Source organism: Botryllus schlosseri, chromosome 2 (assembly GCF_051294905.1).
Source record: "Botryllus schlosseri isolate E-star chromosome 2, Bs_hap1, whole genome shotgun sequence".
Taxonomy (NCBI): domain Eukaryota; kingdom Metazoa; phylum Chordata; class Ascidiacea; order Stolidobranchia; family Styelidae; genus Botryllus; species Botryllus schlosseri.
The window spans coordinates 23,242,840-23,270,050 of NC_137237.1; the positions used below are offsets into that span (position 1 = coordinate 23,242,840).

Below are 27,211 nucleotides of genomic sequence, written 5' to 3' on the forward strand. Positions count from 1 at the left end.
CCGGCTCTTTGATGTGTATACTGCATATAGCTCACTAGTCACTACGCCGTCTGGCCGTATCCTCTTCCTGTAGGACAAGCTCGCTTCTTAGTAAATGTATTTATATAAGGAAACGTTGGTGTAGCGTAATTGTATTGTCGCAGCAATTTGTGTACGTTCGTAGTAAGTACGGGAGTTTCGTTTACCGCGATACTTGGCTCGATATCATTACGTTCTTCGTTAAGGGCCAACTCAGTACCTAACCTATGTGAATGGTATTGCGAATGATACAGATTGCAGTTTAATTTGTAAGACATACCCACCTGTCACCACACCGCTGTGTTTAGTTACGGTATAAGGCTACCTTGGAGGCTGAGCAGAGTATATTTTTGTTCGCCAGTTGAATTAACTCTACCAGTATTCTGCGTGAGCTATTGAAGACGTCTGCTTAACACCTGCACATCTCATCTCCACATCATGAAACAGAATACTATTCCATCTTATTTTGAGTGAGATATTACATTGCTTTTATTTTCACTTGTGCAAGGAAGAGTAACCTAATTCTGAGTCTGACAAAGCTATACCATTATATTACTGAATGCATAGGCCTACTATATTGAAGTCTGCACCACTCTTTCCGTGCTTATATTAATGCTGATTTAAGTGCAGGCCAACGATTTGGAATCAAACGCAGCAGTTAGAATTCCTTCTGATCGCTTCTTTAAATGTTGAAGATATTGACTAAATCACTACCTTGAATATCTTCAGTTATGGAAGAGGCAGATCAGGAGCCAGTTCAAACTCAACCCAATATGGACGTGTAAGCAACAGAGACAAAGTTCCAGGGAGGGAAATATTTCCTAACAGGGATCCTCGGATGGTATATCGTAATATCATGGTAAAATCATTTCCACTATTATAATTTAGCAGTATCAGTACAGAATATTTGTTTGCATAATAATTAGAAGAAAGAGCAACAACAATTTAAGGCGATGGCACCAGACAACTCTGGAATGGACGTCGACTTTTCAAGCCAAAGCAGCACTCAGTTATTTCCAAGCTCTCAGAGCTCGCACTCGTATCCAATGAATTCTTCAGAGAGTGTGAGTCTCATCGAGTTTTTGCGGTGTTCATTGATGGGAGCGCATGTAAAAACTTTGTCTTTTTCAAGTAATATGATTATTCTAGTCAAGATATGTTATTGTTGGTTGTAGAAATTTTATAAATTAATTTTCTGGACAAATTTCCTTGTCTAACAGAACTCAGACTGACTTTTTAATTAAGAATGACAATCCCTGGATGCAAGACTGGTTGGAAAATAGGTATCAGGGACCTTCCATGTACAAAAAGCAGGTATGCATACGTATTTCTTGTCGAATACTCGGTATTTAGTTTTTGTCATTTTATATCACTCAAACTTCTGTATCTAAGGCTGTGATGTTTGACGATAATTTAATTTATAAATAGTTATAGTACTCTTTCTTCAGCAAAAGAATTACCATCGTCCTCCGAATAGACATTCAAGTGACAACATTCAAGATATGCATCGATACCTGAATGAATTCAAGAACCGGAGCAAGAAATCAGAGGAAAGGTGTAAATATTTGATCATAGCAAGAAAATCTGTAATACCTCTGTTCTAAATTATGATCTGCATGTTATTTCTTATAGTTACTTTGGAATAATGTTAATTTTATATGAAATAGGTAAGCTACTCATCCCGAGTTTCTCGAACTTTCAGTTAATCATTTATTCAACCTACTACAATGAAAAAGATTAGTGATGGTACTTTAAATTTAGTTCAAAGTATCATATATTATTTAAAAATATGAAAAGTTGCTGCAAATCTGGGCATTAGTTGCATTTCCTTTACGTAACTATCACCAGTAATGGCTCTGGCTTTGTAACTTGTATGTCATAAAATTTTGGTTTGTTTAGGTAGGTTTGTTTGTTCATCACTCAGCGAATACTTCGCTTTGATGCGAAAGCCTATCATGTAGGGCAAGGGTCGGCAACCTACGGCCCGCGAGCCGGATCCGGCCCGATAAGCGAAATCGTCCGGCCCGCGACATAATAATTAGTTATCACAAGAATACGGCCCGCCGTATCATAATGAGTTTCAATCTGCAGTGCAACACTGCATGAAAAAAATGCGGCATTGCTACGATATAATAGTAGCCTACATCGTATTAGTCTATTGTTACGCCATAAAACGAAGGTGGTTTAAGCAGGAGATGGAGATAGACTAGACTGGATCAGTGCTTATCAATCGGGTGTATCTCGCAACCGAAGTTGTTCCATACTTTTTTAAAGGGTTTACCACTCTAATGGGGTGTGACAATAAAGGTGTCCTTCCTTTGCTTCAAAAACGCTGGGAACATCTCAGACGCAAGGACGGAATCTCAAACTGTTCAATTATAGATAACTAGCCTCCGTATGTTAGTTAGCCTATCTATAGTTTAATTTTCCTGAAGGCATTGTGTGCCAAGACAACAAACCTGAATAGTGTTTTTGCCACAATGATGAAAACTGTTAATATGATTTTTGTCTCATTAACTGAATCAGTTACGCCAGATATTACTACAAGCAGAGAATCAATATGGCGATGTCGTGTAGGCGTATATCTGTCATGTTCGCGCATTAATTCGAGCAGCTATGCTTACACGAGTGTATAAACTGAGAAATGAAATAGCAACTTACCTCGAAAACACAAATATCGCCGACTCATAATCTTGTAATCGAAAATGGGTATCTCATCTTCCTTTCCTGGTACATTTAGCGTCACATCTGAACAAATTGAATTTACAACTTCAGGGGGAAAACTATTAAATACATGAGATGTTGAGGTGCATTCAAAACAAATCTGTGACTCTGGAAATGTCAACAGTACAAAGAAAATTATGCTCACTTTCCTATACTGGAGGAGAGAAAACCTAGTACCAACACTGCATTTGTAACTGTGATACGAAATTTAACTACTTAATATTCACCCGCTTTTCCCACATTCCTTCTCTACAAAATGAATTCTGACTATTCAGTACTCCGTTTAATGTGGACGCCAATAACATTGCCTGAAAATTTCAAATGGGCCTTCCTGAAATGCGATGCAGCTGAATTGAATGACAAATCTCATACAAAGAGCATATCGCTGCATGACTTTGACAAAGAGTACGTTCATGAAATTGGCCTTTATCCCAGCTTGACCAACAATGCAAAAGAAATTGCATCGATTTTTGGAAGCACGTACGCATGTGAACAATAGTTTTGAACAATGAAATTCACGAAGAGCAAGCTAAGATCACGTATTTCGGACGTCAATTTTGAATAGGGTCTGACTCTTGTTTCATCTGACTTGTTACCAGAAGTTGAAAACCTTTCACAAAGCAAGCTGCGTCAGTTGTCACATTTATTTTGTGTTGTTGAAGTGTAAATACATGTGTCTTCTGATTGGTATGATTGAGATTGCAGCAATGTAGGATAATATACCGAAGTGAGCGTAAAATATAGTACTAAGAAAAATTCCGGCCCACCAAGAAGTTGTACACCCGAAATTTGGCCCGCGACTAGCAAAAGGTTGCCGACCCCTGATGTAGGGTTACCATACCACGTCCTCCGTCAGGAGGATTTCACCTGCTTTTTCAAGAATTCGAAATTATCCTCATTTTTGGCAATTCGTCCCCTTTATAGCTTTGAGAGCCATGTGATTGTGCAGGGACAGCTAAAAAATGCCATAAATGACGCGAAGAAAAAGTCAACTGTAACAGAATTTACGTGGGGCGGGTCTTTCAGGGGCCGTATTGAAAATGCCTTTTTTTTTAGACAACTCACTGATACTTCCCATAAAAAATTTCAAATTGCCCGTTTTCTCGTCCGCTACTATATCTTTTGTAACTTGTAAAAAGTGTCCTCTTTTTCGAATCGCAAAATATGGTAATCCTATATATGATATGTCATTATCATTTCTTATTTGTAAAGTGCTATACCGTATGACTGGAGCAATAGGCCTAGCCATTCCGACTAGGTACTTTCACTTTATACTCACTATTAATAAGCATTCCAATACCTTGGGGTTGGTTAAATATATCAAATTGATGTAAAGCAAGATTAATTTGCAACTTACTATTTGGTCGGGTTTGAATAAATGTTAGTAGTCTACTTGTCGCTTCTTATAACATGTCACATTGAATCCTGTCAGTTTCAGTAACCTTTTTTGATTACAACATTGTTGCTGCATATAATTATCACTAGGGCCATTTTTTAAGACTTTAATAAATCAATACCGTAATATGACTTTATTTTCTGGAAAAACGAATTTATATGACTTAAAGTGAAAATCGTGTATTTTCACATATGCGAACAACGTCACTCACGGAACTAAAGAGCAAAACATACGCAACATAACAGTAATACACATCCATTTTTATTTTAAACCACTGTTGTAGTACAGTTTCATGTAGTGTGGAATGATAAAGTCTTTGAAGTTGCGATTTGGACCTAAAATATCTTTAGAAAGGAAAATGAGTGCTCCATAGACGCTGATGTGGGCTGACGTTTCTGCAGTTTTGCATAAAGCGCTGCTGAAATGTCTTGTCTTTGTAGCTCCATAATTTGTTTCACATCGTTTTTATCCAATGGCTTCTTATGTAATTTTTGAGCTCAAACGGATCTTTTCTGAAATCAAGGGCATTTAGATCAGTATGACCCTCTTTGATGGTGTACGTACAACTTTCCATTTTGAGTATCAAGTTTGAAATATTGTTGTAGTGGATGCATATTTCTGTTAACTGACTAGTCAACTTTGGATCGTTGACTGAATTTTTGACGATCTTTACAATAACTCCTTCACCTTCCTATGCATTGACTATTTCTCTCACTTGTGGAAGTCTCTTGGCATAATATTGAGCAATATTGAACCAGCTACCCCTAATAGTAACTACCTTAGTTTCTTAGTGCGTAATTGCTCCACCGCTTGAATTTGTACTTTTTATTGAAAGTATGACTATATAACTTGAAAAACTGATTTATGACCTAACCAGCAAAATATGACTTATATGACTTCATAACTTTCTTAATATACCTCGTATGGATGCGGTTTATGCATTAAAATTGATTTCAGAACTTACTGATGCATAAAAAATGACTTTAATGACTTTTAAATCGCCCTAATTATCACATGGATAACCAGAGCATTTGAGATTACTAATTTAAAATATGGTTGCCTACTCTGTGGATCATTTACTAGTGTCGAAGCTGTTTTTCTACTGTCCAACGGGACGATTTCATTGGTCCACCAACGTGTCTTCTAGTAGACAGTGTAGTTTAGTAGTAACGACACACAGCAGACATTAACAATTACATATTCACTCTGTCTCTGTGTACTCTCTGAGTGTGTGACTACGTTTGCCCGTGTTCAGATCGCTATTAGTAGGCTCCCACACTATAACAATTGTCCATTTCAGAGAAACAATTGCGACCATTCTCACTTTGGTCAGAGAATGCTGTGAGGAAACGAAACTTGCCGTGAACTCCAGCTGTGAAAAATGCGAGGGTCAGGTTTCTCGACGTCTTGATCACACTCTCAAGAAGTGTAAGTTTTTTACCTGTTCAACTTGTGATTGCAAATTCTACCTACTCCATGTTTGACCTTTTGCAGTCCAGGGCTTGTCGAAAGGATTGCAAGATCTCAGTGCTCAATTCAAATCGAGGGAAGAATATGAAGATAAGGTAAATTTATGTCTAATCAGAGGTGATCACTGGTCGGTAACAAAGTAGGCTACTTCTATTTTGCCCAAGTCCTCAAGTAGGATTTGCCTAGTTGTACATTCACTCAAGTGTTTTTCTTTTAGATTACTTCTACTTCTACCTGAGACATTTTTAGGCATAATTACTTATTTTTTACACTTTGTAATTCGTACAGTAGATTGTAGTAGTAGATTGGGCTAGGTTCGCAGCACCTTTATGTGTGAAATTGTCATGACAAATGGGCGAAAGAGCTCTTGCATCATGGTACTGTAACTGAATATGTCTGTAAAATTGGCAGAGCCCTCTGTAGTGTCATTGTTCATTTTGGGTTTGTAGTTACGATGTATCCTGCAATTTCGAAAGTGGTTACCTCCGATTAGCTGCTAAAAGTATTCGACCTATCAACCGAATCTACTTTTTAAAACTATGTCAGTATTTTTCAGATTTCTACTTCTACTTGAGTAGCAAAACTGAGTACATTGATCACCTATGTGTCTCGTTAACTCTAAGATAGCTCTAAAGCAGATGGAGAAAACCGGGCTGGTCAGTAAGCAGTGTATATAAGAATTAGACATACATAATATTGGCTTGTAGTAGAGAAGAAAGAATTATTTGATGGTTATTTGATCGTTAACTTCCTTTGCGAAGCTGTAGAAAGATGGGAATGAGTCAATTCATTAGACAATGTGCAGTGTGCACTAGGGTTATGACTAAAAAAAAAAATTTGCCTGTAGCAGGAATTGATGAACATTTTGGTATAAATTAATAAAATTATAATCATTTTGTTCAAATCGAAAAAAATGTCCCGCACAAACTAACATCAATTTTCGACACTGGTCCAAATATGGGAAAAAATTAAAATTCAAAGATATTCTTTGCTACAAATTTAATCTTCAAATATATGTCCTTTTACACTTATTGTAAAGTTCATTCATCAATTTGACTTCCCTTTTTGTTATTATGTTAAAGCCAGGGACATCTACGACGGACATATCCGACTTCCAATGGGGTTTTGGGGCACTTTATCGCTGCAGGACATTCGACCGCAAAGATAGCAGCAAATAATCTTTGATATATTCTAGAGCCCAACCAGGCGCGTATCCAGAGCGCGAAAAAGGGGGGGGTTTGAGTGAAATCACCTATTATGACGTCATAATTACGATCACTCGTCTACACGCCAAGGCGAATATTTACGATATATTATAGTTCAATAATTAAAAGAGATTTGCGGTGAGTGGGAGATGTACGAATTCGATACAGACAATGCCTGAAATTTCGTGTTTTTACGTTATGATTGAACGAAATTCGTAAATGCTCACATTTAGTCATGAGCCGACTAACGCCGCCGGTCTCCAAGCGCCTAGTTCCGACCAGAGATGCACGATTTTGTTAGGTTTTGACTATATTATGCGCACAGCCGGTAGTATCGCAGCGGACGAACAAGCGCGGAATAGTGCGGTAGCATACACGAGGGCGATCGCGATCGCCACAGAGAGGTGTGGAGTGTACAGCTGCACACGAATGTGTGCATTTCGATGGCTTTACTAGCCGCACGGTTGAGCGTGTAGTACGCGCGAAGATAATTAGCCCTTAATTGCAGGCACGCAAGTCGCTCTATTAATACAGAGTACACACTGGGATAATAACTTGAGCGACAGAGGACCTTGTCAGCCGATATCATTACGTTAACTTTACTAATAGGCCTACTCAATTCTCCCGTTCAGCGGCAACATAGGCCTGTATTTGGACGACAGCAAGCCACCTAACAATCGAGAACGTGGATTGCTAGGCTTGTATTTTGAAATGTGAATGTCAATCGTAGGGCATTTCTCGCCGATAATCGCGAAGACAATGTGGATTTGAGAACAGCATTGTCGTACCGGTGCCGCCGTGTCTGCGTCTCGATGATCAATCAACACGCCGTGCAATTCTTAATTAGAACTTCAAGGCGAGCAGGTGTAGCGAATTCGCGGGCGATGTTCATTGCCGACAACTTTGTCTTTGCAATTACGTATCGGCGGTATCGCGTCGGCCAATTAGATTAGATTTTCCTAAAATGCGTCTCTCGTTTTAGCAAGACGAGAGAGAAATCGAGGGAAGAAAGTTGTGAACGTCAGCATCTGCCACAGCTGAAATGTAGCTGAACAAGCGCAGAATTCGTACGCAATTAGCGAAATATAACGACCTATTTTATCCTTTCGACTAATTCGGCGCATAATTCCAATATTTTGTAGGGGTTTTAGTCCCCTTAAATAACATTAAGACGCCATATTCGCCTTCTCATACGTAAAAATGAATATGTTGAACTAATAAATTAGCAAATATTAGAGGCTATATTTAACATGAATTTTTAGGATTTTGAAAAGGGGGGGGTTCCGACCCCCTAAAACCCCCCCCTGGATACGCCACTGAGCCCAACCGATATTGGATTTTTGGGTCGATACCGATAAAACCAATATCTCACACCTTAGCCGATAACCCCAATACATTCAGCCGATATTCAAAAGAAGTTGGATATATACATAAGCAAATCTTCAGAGGGCATTTATTTGAATTGAACATCTTTACAGCTATTGTTACACTTGAACATGAAATGAACTAGAAAGGCTGCATCTGGACACCTTTTAAGTGTAAGCTATATGAAATATATCAATATTCTCAGTCTAGCGATCAAAGACTATAGTTTTCTGGCTTCCTTCCACCATGTTGTGACGTCACACGCAAATTGCCGTTAATTTTTCAACTCCAATGGCCGATACCGATAATTCTTTCAAAGTGTGATATCGTCTCGATATTATCGACGAACCGATAATCGGTCGGGCTCTAGTATATTCCATCTTTAGACATCTGGTTAGAATACCAGTCTTCCTGACACGCATTCGCGATAAATAAGCATCTCCAGAGTTATTCTCTATCTGGGGAAGTGGAAGTACGCAACGCAACCCTTGAGCACGCTTTCGCATTGCGTAGAGATGGAAGTTTATGCCATTTGATCAGTGGTAATCTATACTATTTTATTTGAAAGAACGGCATGTTCTGCACATGCCATAGATAAACTTAAAATCATCTATACATCCTCGGTTTTCTAATATTTTCATCTGAAATTCGTGCTTGGGGGATTGCACCTAGTTTTCGTAGTGTTTTACCACATCATCTCCAAATTTGTAGCTGAGAGTTGGATTTCTTGAAGACGTTGGTTCGAAGAACTCTAATATATGCTTTAAGAATCGATAATATGATGTTGGCAAGGGATATGAAAACCCATGCTCATCATTGCATTTCGCAGTTTCGAAACAACGCCATTCTGCCGTCCAGTATCAACAGATGCTACGGTGTCACATATGATATATGAGATTTTCAAATTTTCCTGTACATCATATTATTCTAAGCGGTTTTCTAGACCGCTGAAAATACCTAGAGTTGTTCTACTTTCGCCTTTTCGAACACCCAGTTTGATTTTTGCCAGAAAAATTGAAATTATACGATATATACAGTCTACATCTAAAATCGGAATTAATAATTATTTATTAATTATTTAATAGTGACTGTAAACAAGAACACGATAGCAATAATTCAATCAGGGCGTTCAAAATGTACCAAAATACTATTTTAAATCTTCGCAATTGGAATTGGGTCAGTTAAATTCAAATCAGTAGATAAATAAATTATATAGTCTGTATCCATAGGCGCCGACTTTTATTTTTTTACGAGGTGGCGAAGTCTTGTGACGTCATAATTGTTCCATATCGATGACGTCATCGTCGCACGAAAACGCACTTTACTGCATGCCGCTGGTGTACGTGCAGAGTTAAACTATTCGCGTGACGTTTTAATATCGGCCCTGCACTAATTATTATCAAACCATGCAGTCGAGTTATTAAATGGAATTTCAAAACGGTACGATCATTTGAAGTGTAACTGCGGTCTGCGCTACCAGTCCGTCCGACGGAATCTGCAGTTGCATCAATGTTATTCACGCGCAATGCCCCGTGTGAGCAACGAAATACACTACGCACTGGCCTTGCAAGTAACACACAACTCTCGAATGCTTCAAGCAGACAATAATGATAATTACAAACGCAAAATCGCGCAGCTAATCAGTAATTGTCAATTGCGGTTTCTTGCTTCGCGTTGACCAACTCGCATCGCGGCAATCGTTTGATGATTAAAACATTGGTGCATTTCCCGATTTGCGTTCGCGAAGCTTTTCGGGAGTACATCGGTCAATTCGTAATTTCAATCTGCATGTCGACGGCCGCTAACGCATACTAATTGAATTACATGTTGACGGCCGCACAAATTTCCTTCTCGGGGCGCGGGTTGGCCACCCCTGGGCTAGAATTAATCCCACTTCCGGACGCATGCCGCGAACTTACCAATAGAAATACACTGTCTATCTAATGCCTAATAGTTTAATATTCGATAGTGTTGTTCTCGATACGAGTACATCCAGCAATCAAGTTTATCGGAATGTAGAAGGCTCCCTGTTCAAACGAATCGAATAAAATCAGAATTTGTGCCACCCATAATCTTGCGATGCATCAATATTTGACAATGGCATGGCATGGCCTACTGCACGTTAACAATAAAAGGAACACTGTTCGGAGTACGAATGTATCAAGTAGATAACAAGAAATATGGATGATGGCAAATGAGAAAGCGTGTATTCTAATCAGTATCGCTACGAATCGGTTTTGAATGTGACATCATATTGAGTAACTTTCGTCGCGACAATTGTTTTCTCATTATATCGGTGTTTAAGCTGTATTGCTACATTTCCCCATTAATGTCACTGGCAAAGCCTTGTTAGAGAAACGAATCTGCGCACAAATGAATTCCAATTTGCAGGCACACACCAACACACCCTCCAATTTCGCGCTGCGATTACCTATCACGAAGCTATAGCTAGCTCATGAATGATTTTGTAAACGAATATGGGCGCACATAATTTAGATTTAAGAAAAGCAGAACGTATATTTGGGCGCCTGGTCGGGAGAGGAGATCTAGGATGGTGCTTCTCAGCACACGCTAGGCGCGTAGCCAGTCGAAAAATTAGGGGGATTTGGATTTTTTTTTAAATTTACCAATATAGCATCAATTGAATTCGGGTCATGTACGATTGTACAATGTACACATGTGTAAATGGCGATCATATAATATCTTCGTATCGACGATTTTAGGCGTATGATAGGCTTGCCAAAGAGTCCGGGAGTGCTGTCAATTAGTGAGTCCCTGATCTCCGGTAAACAATTAAATACGCGCGCGCATTACGCAGTCTCGGCTACAGTTTTCGCAAATCAAAATGTCAGAACTCGATGACACCGATTTCAAACCTTTGTCGTATTTCAGAACTGGAGACATGATACACATCTTCTGATCGTTACGTTCGAGTATTAGCGGGAATCAATTTCGCACGTTACAGTCTGTTTGCAGCGATTCGATGTTATTCAGTTTCGCGATGTCGCTTTTTAATTAATATGACATAAAACAATCACTAATTAGCGTAAACTCGACCGCATTGTCTCCAAACCAGCGAGAGATAGGAGCCAAAGCATGCTAGGCCCGAGACGCGATAGTTAGGCCATAGGCTAGCAATGATATCTTTCACTCCAGGCCTATTGCATATGCTATTGTGTAGGCTAGCGATGATATCGTGCACGCCAGGCCGAAGCCGCCAATGCAGATGCGATTGCGCAGTTAAGCGATGATATAGTGTGAACTGGGCCTATTGCAGATGCGATTGTTGAAACCTGCGCAACCAGGCTTGATCGAGACGAGATAAATCAGGCTAGCGACGATTGCCACGCTCACGGGAATGAATGACCTAATTTTGCGACCGTCTCTGCGGGGATCATCGCAGATTCTTCTCGCTAATTGACAACACGTGTCTCGCAAATCCGCTGCGCGGAACACTGATTCCACAAATTAGAGTTAGAATGATCTTGTAAAAATGACGGGGTGTCGCGTTTCAAATAGGGATGTTCGACCCCCGAAACCCCCGTGGCTACGTGCCTGGCACACGCGCGTATCGAAATCGAAGACGTCTCTAACGCGGTCGCATCGATTCGCCTGATTACCAATTAATGGTCACAAATCACTTGGGCGTTTGAGCATTTTGTACGAGGTGGCCGCCACCTCGTAAATATGATCACGAGGTGGCTGCGCCACCTCGTAACCTCGTAAGTCGGCGCCTATGTCTGTATCTACAAAAGAAAGCCTATCCTCCATACAGTGAAAACTGGAAATTTTTTGTGCGGGAGGTTTTTGTTCAAACAGTCTTAACTTTTGTGAGTTTTGAAATCAGGACACAAAAGCTCATCATTTGTGACTACAGGCCACACAAAATTTTGAAATTTTTTTTCTAGTCATAACCCTAGTGTGCACCCACCAGACATGGGGTGATTACTTCGTGAATGTAATCGATTGCGATTACGATTACTTCTGAATGACGCGATTACGATTACGATTACAGCAAAATCAGCAAGTAGTCGATTACGATTACGATTACATTGGAAAAGTAATCACGATTACTCACGATTACATTTATTTTGCATCTTAGAAGTTATATTAGAAGACAACATATGGATTGCCCTGAAAAGGCCTAATGAGATAACAAGTTTCTTTAAAAAAGACACGACATTTGCTTGTTACGTCATAAAGTACGATTTATTACACCCAACGATTTGCATTCATGCCAGGTCCGCAACTGCCGCAACCCAAATTTCCTAATAGGGTGGGAAGCGAGCTCGAAGGGGACTCAAAAGTATTTCGTAAACCAACACAAACTATACACTATTTTCGAGGGATTTCATGAACTTGAAAGTTGTCTACGAGCATCGCGATTTAAATGTCTCTAGATAGCTTGATTTTGAAGTCTCCTCCTCAAGAAAAAAAGCATGCATAATTTATAGTAACAGGCATTTAGGTGCCAGTCAATACCGCGCCACGACACACCAAAAGAGAGATGCAGTTTCGGTAAACATGCGAATCCACGAAGTGTGCTACTAATGAAGGACATTGGCCAAAACTTGGGGTATGTTTCCATTGTCAATAGCCGCGCTGGGTGGGCGTGACTAACAGTCCGCTCCTTCCAATCTGAGCCCACAATGCAAATGCCACCCAGGCACCCACAGAGCATTAAAGGCATGGCCATTTGTGTGTGCGTCTTACGCAAGTATTTCTTTTAGTCTGCTACGTTTGGGCCACAACCATATCTTTTGATTATATAACAGACCGGAGGTCACGAATTAACAACATACCCTAAAGAAATTATTACAAGATACCAGATAAATCTGACTATCGGGGGCTGAGAGAGGATTAAAAAGGAATGGTAATAAAATGCAATTACCAGTATTATTGACGAAATTAATTCTTCAACTTGAAAATTTACTACCCTCTGGGGGCCCAAGACCAACGTTTGGAGTGGCGGACTATTTGCTGTTTTTGTCCGGATTCTAGCTACAAGCCACGCTAACATTGTATATAAGCCGATGGCTATGGCGGCAGGTCCCAATGTTGAGTAAAGAATTGTGAAATAACGATTGGCGCCCGTTTCAAGTAAAATCATATGAGAATAAGAGAAAGTGAACATAAAATTCTGCCTTCAACTTAATACAGATAATGCAATGCAGGCGGCCAATACGAGAAACGGCTCGGTTATGATTAGGGCAAGTTTTTGTGGCAGTTAAATCCGTGGAAAGTTGCATTTATTCATTTATTTTCGAAAAAAGTTGCAGAAGTTGCATTTTGACCACATTTTGCTTGGTTGACTAAAAAAAGGGTCAATTTTCCGGCTCAGCTCCCGAAATACCCGTAAAAGCATTACTTCGGTGCTGATTTGCGGTGTTTCAGTCGAATTTGGCCGTGTATTTCACCAAAATCGAAATTACTTTCATGAAAAATCGAAAAAGTTGCATGAAAAATATGGACAAAAGTTGCAAACAGTTGCACTATAAGATTCCTTCAAACAGCTTAAAACAGCATTCTACATATCTTACAAGTATTTAGGAAGCTGCCGGAAGCTGTAAAAAAATAGTTGCAAAAGTTGCAAAAACTTGCCCTAGTTATGATATATACCAGCAGCTGTTGATTTTTAATGCTTCGTCGTGGAAACCGTAATGTTCTATTTGACGAGTAGGCTTCAAAATTCCAAACCTTTGGCCGGTGTACGTTCGTACTACATAGGCCTACTGCTCGCCAAGCAACAACGGTCAAACTGCGTTTAACTAAGCATAACCAAACATCAATACAAAAGTTACTATTTTGAACTAGGCAGAGTGGTGATAAATTATCCTGCTGCGAGGTAATGGCGTCTGGAATGTATTGATAACCTGATATACAGCACGGTGAGGGTTCTTACAATTACACTAATGTACATCGAATATCTATTCTATTCGCTATGTGTGGATAGCTGGATACTTCTTACGCAATGACGAACAAAGCTAATAGGCCACTTCTGACGTAATAATGAGCAGTGTCTATTGAAAATCTGACGTTTGTGCTATCACTAACTGGTATAATACCTCTTCCTTGTTCACGAATGTTCTGTTTATGTCATAGTCCTGTACAAATAAAAAGTAATCGTTCTTTCACAAAGAAATCGATTAAATATGGGAAGTAGTCGATTACGATTACGATTATTTCGTAATTTTCTCGAATGTAATCGATTGCGATTACGATTACTTGAAAATGCTGTAATCGTCGTAATCGATTACGATTACTAATCGCGATTACCCCATGTCTGGCACCCACTTCACAAATAGTAAAAAATGCATTTTAAAAGAATGAATCGCGCACAGTAGTTGTAAATATGGAGATACTCATTTGAATTTGGCAAGCAACTAAATGTTAGATATCCGTCAGCAAGATCAATGACTGAAACCAAAATTTCAAAAATCTTCTCCGGTGCTGAATATTTAGGCCACTGTCCAGTCGTAGAGTCCTAGAACAGGACCTAATTTCAAGTCTATTTTATCTGTCCTGTTGCTCCGTTGTTACGCGTAGATTCGTAATTTGGAGCTGCAGCTACAAGAGAAGACGACGGACAACGAAAATTTACGGCGCGAGCTGAACGAAGCGCACGAGATTGGAAACCGCAATATGTTGGAGAAACTGAGTGGCGCAATAGACCAAGGGCAACGTTTACAGTCGGACAAGATCGAGGTGGGCCACAAGTTTGAAATGCGATTACCGTTTGTAAAGCAAATTTTCCTGTGAGAGATTTAATGCCAGGGGAAAGTCGATGTATGAATAGACTTTAAATGAGTGGCTAAAGAGCCAACTGACAACTCTGATTGAACTTAGTCACCGATGCTTCACAGGTAGAAGTAGAAATAATACTTTGCGCTTCTACTTTAGTACAAGTAAACATTTGTGAGACAGACCTATGTACTTATATTAGAAGTTAAAGTTGAATTTGGTCGATCTACTTTAGTATGGGCCATCGCATCATAGACTGAAACCGAATTATTTGCATGAAAAATTTGAACAGGCCAATATATTTTGAGTAGCCTTGGATCATCCGTACAAGCAAAATCATCATGTTGTATGACCATTAGGCGGTTTGATAACGAACACGGAATTTATTCGGTCATTTATAAATTGTGTGTAGGCTACATATTGTACTTTGCAATTTTGACAGTTGTTAACGACTGGCAACAAATAAAAGTCTAAGGACACATCCTTAACTATTGGTGAAAGACTGTGTATGAACGTGTGAGCGATTCTGAAACCTTGCAAAGTAGTTTGACCTGCCACAGAAAAATCATTATCACTACTCATGATTACCAGTCCCGGATGAACAAAGTTGACCCAGTTATGTAACATGTCTATATCACCTGCATTTCATATAGAAGCTGTTTAGAGTCACAATATTCCCGACATTGCGATTATGCCGCATATTTTAGTACTAAATTTATTGTAAGTAGTACAAGGATAATTAAATGGCGCAGATTTTACCATCTATCAGTTTTGTACCGGTACCAAGAATAGAGGCTTTCTCGTGTTTATTGGTAATGGTGGGTGTCTGATTTCGAAGACTACTCCAAGTCTTTTCGACACCTTCCTATCTTTCATTGTATCGGAATCTTGTGGTGTATTGAAATGATGAAATTCTTAGCAATAAATCGCATTGTATTGGTGGTTGCATTTAATGCTGCTGACCATTATGTATACAGCACGTCCAGGACCGTAAGATAGCTCATCTCAACTGTTGACCCACAGTTCGTGACTCCGCCATTTGCTTTCCAGGAACTCGTTACGAACACAAACAAAATCCAGAGTATCTTGGATAAACCCAAGCCGATCACCGCTGAGATGTGGTCTCAGTATTCGCCGCGTTTTGGCAAGCCACCTATCGACAGCCGATCCAGCGTATCTGCCAATCTTCCTCCGTCGACATCTCGAGATAGTCACGTTGCGACGACAAGTAATGCAGCTGGCACGTACATCTGCGATGTTCAAAGCTATCCTCCAACCAATCATGACGGTCAGCATAATTCTGGAGTGCATACCGTAGTGCGGGCTCATCAAGACATCGGTAGGTTTCTGCTCGTATGGTAAACTTTGCCGGAAAATCAATTTGTCTTGTCATAGCGCTGTCTCCTGCCCTGCATGGTCCGCGATACTTATCGCCGAGAGCAATTTTGAAGTTATCGGAGTGTCTTCCGTACGGCATGCAGCACTGCCTCACCCCGCAACGATCAGTGCAGCGATTTGAAATGGCCGATGCGAAGAAATTTTCGCCAGTGGCCGCGATCAAACCGTTTTTTCGAGGTGGGATGAATCTTGGTGTTGTGAACTAAGAAATCTTTTGTGTACCTCCCCGCTATCCCCAGTGTATGTGTTGTCGACCAGGGGTCCAGTGTTAAACACACAACTGATTTATAAAATCCATCATTACTTTTGACTTATGTCCATATTTTTCTCGTTGCCGGTGCCCACCAGAACTCACAATAGCCGCACGGACCCTAATAATTGCACAACAGCACCCCAACTGTTATTCAGGCCATGATGAGGGCTGGGCAAAAGTGATGACCTTTTTTAGTCATCAGTAAGGCGATTATATTTTGACCTAGAAACAGAAGATTTTGCTCTAAAAAACTCTGGCATTTTTTGACATTAAATAACTTTGACAAAATTTTGCCGTCGAGTATTTAAATTAGGCATTGTTGGATATCATGTTCGAATTGCAGTACTAGTCTGCATTTCTGGTTGGAATTGTTTTTCCTAACGAAGTAGCTTGACGAGAATAGAGAAAAAAACGTTCAATAGCAGCAGCAGTTGTTTGCTGGAAGCATTGAAGTTGAGTGTATACTGCTAGAGTGCTAGTGACACTCCCGTTGCTTCAATCGACAATGTTGACTACTTTGCACTTTTTTAGACCACAGCCCAAATCTGAGTTTTGTTAACATCTTGCGTACCATCCATACGTTGAGAATCACTGTGCTAGAAGAACCAATCTCCATCACGTAGTCAAGTTTCAGATTCGGATTGGAGATGTCGGCGCGAGCTTGTAAAATCTTCGCACGAAATGCAGTGTGCAAAATAATTTTGACAAATTTTTGACCTAAACTGCAATGACATATGTCAAAAAATCATCTCCCTAGTCATCGGGTAGCTTTTTAAACCAGAGGCGATAATGATTAGGATTAGAACTGGGCAATATTGATGACCTTTATTTATCGATTAGAAGGCTACAGTCTGAAGATTAACTCGGACTAGGTCAGTGGTTCTCAACCGCCGGTCCACGGACCGGTACCAGTCCGCGACAACTTTGCTGCCGGTCCGCCAAGTATATTACAATTTTATACTTCAATTTCAATATGCAATATGTTGAAGGCTTGTCCAGTGTCCATTGATAAAACAAATAAAACATCAATTATGTCAACTTTAAACGGATTCAGAACTCTGTGCGGTACCATTAGGTCTGGAAACATTTTCGATTTGACTTGAAGTTCAAGCCGTGCCCTTTAACGGCATGCATGCGACAAGTACGAGCTGACTTGCTAAACCGCGAAGTTTGTACGATCATTCGTCATCTATTCATTCATTTTGTACATGTCCGTAACTGTCGCACTCCAAACCCCCCAATTGGAGGGGAACGAGCTCAATGAGCGCCCTAAATTATTTTGTGAATGAACAAAAATGATAGAGTATTTTTTGAAACTTTATCAAATTGTTTTCGCGCTTTTCGCTGTTTAGTGACACTAACTGTCTTTGGGGGAAGGGCTGACGAAGTGCTTTTTCAGCTCTGATTTGTAGCTGACCAGGTATAGCTGTTGTCGGGTGTTTTCGTGCGACGCATTGTTTTCGCAGTAGCCAGAGTAGCCTACGTCTGGTGGTAGTAGGCAATGAGCACGATAGCACGACAAGGTGCTTGGTTTGACTCTGAAATGTTACATCTCTCGCTATTATCGAAGAGAAGAGTATTATTCGAATGGCCGTGTTCGGTTAAATCCACGAATTTTGGCGCGAAAGTCTGTTAACGACTCAGCAGACTCACTACCATAAAATCACATGGATGACATCATGAACATAACTAATTACGATCGACATCCCTCAGAATGTGAATGTCTAGCACCATATACTTTCAAAAATTGAAATCAACCGAAAATGTAAAGTATGCAACCGTTTTTTGCGAGTCCACCGGTCTGCCAAATATTTTTTGAAATTTTACCGGTTCGTGAGGTGAAAAAGGTTGAGAACCACTGGACTAGGTCAAAATAGGCAGGGGTGGGCAAACTACGGCCCGCGGGCCGCACGCGGCCAGCGAAAGTTTAAAGAAACTTTTTTTAAATATTGATAAAATGCGTAGGCTACTACAAATCGAAAATGCAGGGACTTGATCAAACTTTTTCTTAGTATATTTCACCATGATAATTCAAAGACATTGGTCCTCAAACTGGGGGGTGCGCGCCCTTGAGGGCGTGAAATCAAATGGAGGGGGGGCGCGAAGCTGAGCCAAACTGAAAAATCCTATTCATCATTTTTGTTCTATATTTAGTCTGAATTTCATATTTAAAATTTTCCCATCCACAGTCGTAACCTTCCATGCCATCAAACTATCTGTTAGGTTTGCTTGCATCCTGGTTGCATTTTGTGCTATGACGATAAGGGGCGCGAAATCTTTCATCATCATAAGGGTGGGAGGGCGTGTCCTAAAAAGTTTGAGAACCCTGTTCTACGGTAAATACTTCCTATATTCTTTTTTATGTTCAATTTCTGGCGCGACAGCCCGATTTCTAGGCCCACGCAGTTTGAAGGGTTTCAACTGCTAAACATCACAGAAATCCTAAACGAGATTGACATAATTCTGATCACGAGTGTGATTTCAGATTCGCCACTCCAGTTTTAATAATTTCAGTGATGTGCTTATAAAAAACGATTCGTGCGTGTCTTAGGTAGATTCGTTCTCTGTATGCGTAGAATATTTTATCTACACATAGTAGAAGCGTGTTTGAAGCCAACATTGTTATGATGGTGTCAGCATTGTGTGTCCTGGAGCTGAATCAAAAGTCGAATTTGTAAATCTATGAACAGATAGCTGCTCACAGATTTGAATCTCAACCCTGTTCGAAAAATCGAGTCAACCGACTTTCATCTCTATAATTTTGACAAATTGGTTATTGAGGTCGACCAGCCAATGAAATCTCGCCACTATGTTTCTGGCGCGTGTACGATATTATCAAAGCAATGTTTGGTTTGTTTTAAATAAGCATATATATTATCTCCATGTCCTCACTATATAATCAAATACCAATATTGCGTTTTGGTTTATAATCCCAATTTTATATAGTGCGGCCCGCGAATGGATTAAGATGTTGAATGCGGCCCGCGAGCTCAAAAGTTTGCCCACCCCTGCAATAGGGGGTCAGCCTAACCGCCAAAAAAATTTTGAGGATCCACGCTAAAACAAACCAAATTTATAGGGATCATAGCAAAACCGCGGAAGAGTTGTGTTTTCTGAACCGTAATATGCGTCCGTTTGACTGGAAGTACTAGTTTCTACTCAGTTCTTACTCAGCTTGTGTTTGATTGTAACTGAAATAAGTTTAAATGTTATACATTTTTCAAATCATCATCACTTATTAGGAGTTCTAGTTGAAATATGTCACATTTTGATATCTGCATCATCGACAAAAATATGGGTTTGTGGTGTATCGGTCATGTTCTATCTCTCTGCTATTTGACACTCTTCCATTAAAATTCCGTTGTTGAGACGCAGTCTCAACAGCACAGCAGGCAAGTAGAAGCCCAGATGAACCCCCCGACAATTGGACAATGTTCTAGCGCCGACACTGTTAGTATTAACCGGCTTCGCCAATTTCCCTGATTGCCGCTTGGGTGTGACGCCTGCAGATTGTGATCCAATCAATGAGGCATAAGGGCTGACACAGATGAGCCTTTTACACTAAAAATTGCGTTATCGGTCATATGTAACTGATTCTGTCAAGCCAATTAGTATTTCATTGTCTTTTCCAGATCTCCACTGCAATATATTCTTATTCTTGTGCATGCAGGGGGTAGCAGTGATAATCGCGGTCATCATAACGTGCCGACATGTGTTAGCAACGCAAGTTACCATATTCTGGCGCAGCAGCAAAGAGAGAGCTGGTACGCTCGAAACACGCGCTCGGCAAAGTGAGGAATGAATCAACTGTATTTTAGCATGACTGTTGTCGGAAGTTATGACTTCTGGGCGGTACTCATCATTAGATTGCATGAGATTTCGTTTTATGATGGCGTGTAGAGCATGAATTGCAATGCTTCAAAGTAACGCAAAGTTGAATAGTGGATACATTGTAATTGAGGGGTCAAGAAAAGATGGCTGGCAAGCCACATATGACTCTTTTCATTATGTCATATAACTGCCATAGAAATAACTGAAAGTTGACAATTTTCAACCGGTGCGATTATCGCGAATAGATATCCATTGCTATCTTATGTATGATCCGTCAAGAGTTTTGACAACAGCCAAAAGTAAGAGGTTGAATGGGTGATGGGATATGACGGGGCCTAGATATGTTTCGCGCAGCCGAAGTTATTTCCTAGTTAAATTCTATGATGCTTCACGTGGCACGATTCCACGCAGCAACGAATAAATAGGGTCTGAGGTGCAGCTCGTTGTCAGTGTTAATAGGTTGAGGTTTCACAGTATTTTGACGACAATGCGCTACGATTCGAAACGGAGCGAAAACTTCAGAACGCCGTCGCTGGTGCAGCGGAATGCTTCCAACTCTTCGGTGGCGAAAAGGAAGAGAGAACTCGGAGGGAGCCCGTTGAAGCGAGTTCGTATGCAACAACCCGCCATGGATGCCGAAGGGGTATGTGTTGAAGCCATTAATGCGCTTTCCGGGGGTGATCGGTCAAGAAGTACTTCAACTTTTATGAAGTGCTCATGTTGGTTTGGCCTGCTTGAACTACTGCCTCAAGTGGTTATGATTTTTGACTAGTTCTACTTTTTTCGGCAAAACTAATCCTAGAAAACTTACTTTATAATGTACTTGGAAACTACTACTTTTATGTGAACTCGAGTACCAACAATGACTGCTTTCATTCGATCTGGTGCTAACTCCATAGAAAATTGTGATCTGCTGTCCTGGTCATGATTGAGAACTAACTGGTGGAGTGGCACATTATGGGATAACTTCTCAGTAGACTTTTCTCGAAGGTGAATTGTCAATTCCGGAGGCGCTATGGCGTCTCTTTAGATATTCGGAGATCGAGGATGGGTGAAACGAGTCACTGATCCGAGATCGGTTAGAAGCAATTTTCTCTTAATATGGTTCGGATAGGGTACGTCAGAAATATAATCGGATTGTGGCTACTGGTAGTAATCTACTTTTTCAGAATTGGTTTTTCCTCTACTTGCACTGCGTGCTCCAGTGACAATGTTTATTGTCGAATTTTGCAAAGTAGAATGTAGTTTTGGAATATGCTTGCGTCGTTTTTACGATTGAAATCAAGCATAACAACTGGAAAAATAGCTCTAACTCTCATAAATCAATATGTTGTCTGAACTCGTAATATAGTCTGTCATTTTTTCACTCTGTTTATATATGACAGTGTCGAGGGAAAAGCCATAATTTCCAATGTCGCCATGTTTTTATTTTTTACGGTCTATCTCAAATCTTGCTGTATAATGAATTTCCGTGCAACATTGTAATGGCTTTTTCGCAACGTCACGTTATAAGATAAATTTTTGTTACAGCAATCCGAAACGGTGCTCTCTGTGGTTGATGACAAAAGTGACAGGTAAATTGAGAGTGGCTTCGTCCGTGCACTTGAAATTTTACAACTGCGATTATATTTCAGTCTGGCTATTTGTACACCGGACGAGACGTTCAAGCAAGAAATATTATCGCCGACCGCGTCCTCGCTACGAATCAGGAGATGTCCGCTGTATCAGAAAGCGTAATATACAGACTGGGTGTGGAGATATTGAAATTTGATTTGTTCATACGCGGTCGTTTCTTAGTTGGCCGGAAGTGACGGAATCGGACGGAGACAGCACCGACAACGACAGTGTGATCATTTTTGATTCTCCCGGTGATAAGGTGCGTTTTCGAGCGGCAGCACAGTTCAGCGACACGTGGCCACACTGACTGTACACTGTAGAGTTTCTTCTGCTTGTTGGCAGGCTTTGAATGACTCGAGTCATTTTCCATAATTTGCACTTGATTTGAACAAGTATTATGACTCCAGTTTCAGACGGCCAAGACGGGCGTTTCGTTGTAACTTCGAAGAATAGTAAGCCACAGGGTTGTAACCAAGTCACATGGTTCCGAGTCACGAGTCAATCTTACTTTTGTGGTTTTGACTCGAGTCCGAGTCCAAGTCACCGTTTAAAGGGTCAAGTCCGAGTCATAGTGTTATGACTCGAGTCCGAGTTCAAGTCACAGCATTGAAGTCATGTTTAACTTATGTTCTCAATCCTGCTAGGGCGATATCGAATTCCTTGCTTGCCAAACATGCTTATTTTGTCCCTACCAGAGTCTTGGCACATGTATATTTAGGCAGATAACGGACAGTTCCTGGCCTCATTTACCGATGCTACAGATAGACGAGACAGGCCGCCAATATGATAAGTTAACTAATCGTAGAACTTTATATCAAATATCTGTCTTGTCAGTCTGATACATCACAAAACAAGCATTCAGTTTTTATTACGAGCACATCGAAGACAGCTCACAAATAGCTTATAGATAACCAACGAATTCACGTCTAGATATCAGCTGATAGAGATTAGAGAATCAACATATGCATGTTTATGTAGATGTAGAGGTACAGTTTTTCTTTCACATTATCAGGTAGTTGACTAAAAAAAGGTCAACTTTCCTGCTCAGCTCACGAAATAGCCGCCGGAGCGTTACTTCAGTGCTGATTTACTGTATCATAGTCGAATTTGCCCTACATTTACCAAAAATTCTCAAAAAAGAGGACAAAATCTCAAAAAGGAGGCTCCTTTTTGAAATTGTTAGATTGCCTAAAATAACTTAAATTTGGCTCAATCCCAACCAGTAGAAAGCAATGCTATGAGAGAAAATTTTGGATTAATTACAAATAGACATTTTCGAATTTTACCGGCTACCTCGTGATATGGTTAGATTATGTAAAAATATGATTCATGGCAAATTTGGCTCAATTCCAACTAGAAGAAGCAAAGTTATTAGGGTGGATTACTACTAGTATGTAATTATATTATATGAAAGAAATTCTCACTAAAAATACTCCATTTATTTTCAAATCCAAAATTTTCTCCTCTCATATCATTGATTCCATTTTTCAAAATCAAGCCAGATTCTTTTTATACAACATAATAATTTTATCAAGTAGCCACCCAGTAGAATAAAAAAGAAGTTATTTTTGAACAGCCCTATTGTACAAACATTACACAACATTAGCCATTCATTATTACTCACGTGCACAATGCACATACCTAACAAAACGTCAAATGGACGGAGGGTATTGTGTGTTTTCACGGACAGCAGATCAAATCAATGAGTTACACTTCAAAAGTACTAAAGTAAAAGGGAGGTCCTCAGATATGTTAAAGCGGCATGGACTTATAATAAATCCACATCTACTGGATACATGTTCCACTGGTGCACTAGATGCAGGAATTGACCAGCATTTTTGAACCACGCTGAAGAGCATTGAATACTCATTCTTTCTAGTCGCCCAAAAATGCCAAGAATCATCGCCTTCAAATTCGCAGATGAGCTTATCGGTCTCTTCCAAGTACTTGACCATCTGAGTCATTTCATTAGCTCTAATTGAACTTTGTTTCGATTGTTTGATTGTATGGTCTTGAGTACTTTGATTGCGGAGGATCTATTACCTCTTCATCACTGGATCATTTTGTGCTCGGTTGCTACTAGGCACCATTGTCTGCTACTTTTACGGCGGCATATCTGATATCAGACGAGTGCAACGAAAGCACTGGTGACAAATAGCAATGTCGGCAGAATTCGTCAGATGCGTTGATCTAACCATTACGACTCGCAAATTTCTTCATCTTCAAGTCATATAAAATAAGCCAAGTCAATGACTTGGGTCGAGTCATGCGTAATGACTCGAGTACAAGTCGAGTCAATCCAAATATTGACTCAAGTCAAGTCATTTTCCCATTTCAAGAAAATGACTCGAGTCAAGTCGAGTCACAAAAAAATCGTGACTCGAGTCGTGTCATGACTCGAGTCATTACAACCCTGGTAAGCCACCACTGGTATTTCGTCTATCAGTACTGGTACTGTGTAAATTGTGGAAAATTACTCTATGATGAATGCAAGGTATTCAATATCAGTAAAACAGAGTTGTAAAAAGTGAGTTGAACAGGTTTGAACTTGATAATGAACAGTGAACACAATGAGTTGGACTCGGACTCGAGTCACAACACGGTGACTCGGACTGAAACCTGTAAACACTGACTTGGACTCGGTGGTGAAGTGAAAATGACTCTAGTCAAAACTATAAAAGTAGAATTGTTCACTTTGTGGCACATGTACAGTAGTTGTAGCGTACTCTGAACTAACCGTAAAGGCGGTCAGTAACGTAGTACTTGTACTTTTTTGGAGTACTCAAGTAGGTTTGCCCACTTTTACTTAACAGTTTTCAGGTTTAACCTGACTCAAGGTAGTGCCAGGCGGACTCGTTGCGCCTTTGCAAGCCACCCACGGTTCGAGAATTTTTTGATCCACAACATAGGAATGAATCCAAATTTTATAAATGTGTCACGGTATCAGTCTTTTTCCGTAAAGTATACCCATAATCGGTCAATTTTGTGTTATGGTTGCCATCTTTGATTGACGGGTGAGATTATGTGACGCTCTAATTGCACTTGAAATACTTTTGGCATGTCTTGGAAATCGCCATTTGCACTTGCAGTCAAGTAGATATTTACGGTATTTTTGTTACTTCTTCTCGAGTAGTAATTCTGACTGCTATGACCACTTTGGGGCGCATGCCGGGTGCATTGACAATGGCATGATGCATTGGCGTGCCATTCCTAAAGCATGGACCGCGGTAACCTATCCATTTCTGGCCAAGTAAATGACGTCTTCTGATTGCTGAATGTGGCAGGCAGGCATTCTGATGCAGTTGCAGTTGGATCACTGCGCAATTCGCATATGTATGAATCAAAAATAGCGCCTGGAGTCCCTCACAATATATCAAACCACGTTTCACAAAACTTTTCGATTGACGCTCGTCAGGAAGAATCGTAAATACAAGGGCAAATACAGATGATATGATTTATATTATTATGACGCTACATTAAGTAATTAATACATCAGATGTCAAAATAGCAACCAAGCATGGCATGGTAACGGTGAAACAAATTGAGGCGGGGGATTTGATTGGTCAACGTATAGGTATCACATCAAATGCTGTTCGAAATTATCAAACTATATAGGAATTCTTTGTGTCAGTATAACTTTTAATTAGGGTTTTGAATAAAAATTGCTCCCGATACAATTAAATGGAATGCAGGATGAGACATTACTACTCCGTTCAATTTTGTAATTTGTATTTACCCTTGATGTATTGGCAATTCTTCCTGACGAGAGTTGATCGAAAAGTTTTGAAATACGTGAAGCGATACATTGCAATGGTCGTTTCATTATGAGTCATATTCTAGGTCCTGTAGCATGAAAAAATGATACTTTTCATTCTTGAGCCTTTATTCATGGCCAACTTCGCTTGTTACTGCGCATTATATAGTTTCTTTATGGATCCATTTGGAATTCTTGTGGTCAACTATACGAAGAATCGGGTTGGGTAAGAATCCCAATGCTTTACGACTTGACCCCCGTTACCATACGTCCTCCTTTTTCAAGAAATCGAAAATGTCCTCCGAGGACGCCCAAATGACCTCTTCTTTCGCTATTCTTCCACCTTCATAGCTTTGAGAACCAGGCGGTTGTAAAAATGCCCTAAATGACGTGAAATCTGGATTTCGACAGCAGTGACGGCAAGGTTGACTAAAAATAAGTAAACGCCAAGCGTCTTTCCATGGGTGCGGGTATTTCGGGAGTCAAGTTGGAAAAATGACCTTATTTTAGTCAACCCATTTATATTTCGCGTGAAAAAAAATTAATTTACCCGTTTTCTCGTCCGCTATTACGTCTTTTATAACTTGTAAAAGTGTCCTCTTTCGGATCGCAAAATGTGGTGACCCTACTACGGCTGGATCTCTTCTCCGTAGGCCGTCATTTAGGTGGGATTTGCCCTACCGACGAGAGTGAGTAGATTGTAAGATTTAATTTGTTATTATATAAAAATAATTTTACAGATAAAATGCCATGGTAATAATCAAATTAATTAAGGTACAGTTGGCCATGGTTTATTGTAACGTAAAACTCGATCGGCTTATGTTGTTTTCAGGAGAATAAAGAACCTTTGCACGACGTGGTTGATTTACTCGAAGGGAGTGGTTGAAAGCTTGTTCACGCGGATTTTCATCATGGTTTTGATTGTTTATTTGTACCTGTTCCGTTCTATACATTGTTCCGTTGCATGTTGGCTGCCGCATTCTTACTTAACGCGATATATGTAGAGCCGTTATGATCGCAGACCGTATTAGGTAACTTTATAATAGCCTTGAAACGACCACGGAACAAAAAGCGGAACGAGAGATGTTAGTATCTACCTTCAGACAGAAGAGGTCACTCTCACCGTCTTACAGCGCTACGTTATTGTTGTCATGAGCGTTCTTTTACGAAAGAGAGAGGATAGATGGGGCGATTAGCCTATAACAGTAGTCGATTATGATTAAGTCTGGGCAATATCGAGTACCTGAGTGATTCTATAATGGATCAAGCAGCGTCGAGTTCACTCACTGTGCGTAGCTATTATACCTAGCAGCCCATGACGTGTGATAATCTAGTAAAGTGGACTTTGACTTTTTGTTAACGCTAGACCTCTGTTTTAGCAGACCACCGCTGAAACTTTCTGGAAAAAAGACATGAAATATATTTTCCGCTCTTTAGAA

General features: G+C 40.1%; 2 protein-coding genes across 3 annotated transcripts in view; one reads left to right on the top strand and one right to left on the bottom strand.

Annotated features, from left to right (window-relative positions):
- LOC145434224 (uncharacterized) overlaps window positions 1-27,211 on the bottom strand; it is a 239,063-nt gene that overhangs the window by 199,216 nt on the left and 12,636 nt on the right. The gene's annotated exons all lie outside the window — the stretch shown is intronic.
- On the top strand, window positions 53-26,742 carry LOC145434202 (uncharacterized). 2 transcript variants are annotated; one of them, XM_080311531.1, is made up of 16 exons: window positions 54-488; window positions 748-877; window positions 945-1,082; window positions 1,264-1,332; window positions 1,467-1,573; window positions 5,439-5,566; window positions 5,633-5,703; window positions 14,725-14,883; window positions 15,970-16,258; window positions 16,315-16,494; window positions 20,241-20,361; window positions 20,876-21,044; window positions 21,932-21,975; window positions 22,036-22,134; window positions 22,199-22,277; window positions 26,605-26,742. In XM_080311531.1, the coding sequence occupies exons 1-16, from the start codon at window positions 457-459 to the stop codon at window positions 26,656-26,658; spliced, it is 1,869 nt and encodes a 622-aa protein (XP_080167657.1). In that variant the 5' UTR covers window positions 54-456; the 3' UTR covers window positions 26,659-26,742. The 2 variants fall into 2 exon arrangements, with proteins under 2 accessions (XP_080167658.1, XP_080167657.1); XM_080311532.1 differs by lacking the exon at window positions 945-1,082 and having other exon boundaries at window positions 53-488.

Excerpts from the sequence above, each read along its gene's own strand:
- LOC145434202 (XM_080311531.1), top strand. The coding sequence starts at position 457 with ATGAAACAGAATACTATTCCATCTTATTTTGA. Across the intron at positions 21,045-21,931 it reads CCGCCATGGATGCCGAAGGG|CAATCCGAAACGGTGCTCTC; the intron begins GTATGTGTTGAA and ends TTTTTGTTACAG. Across the intron at positions 21,976-22,035 it reads GTTGATGACAAAAGTGACAG|TCTGGCTATTTGTACACCGG; the intron begins GTAAATTGAGAG and ends ATTATATTTCAG.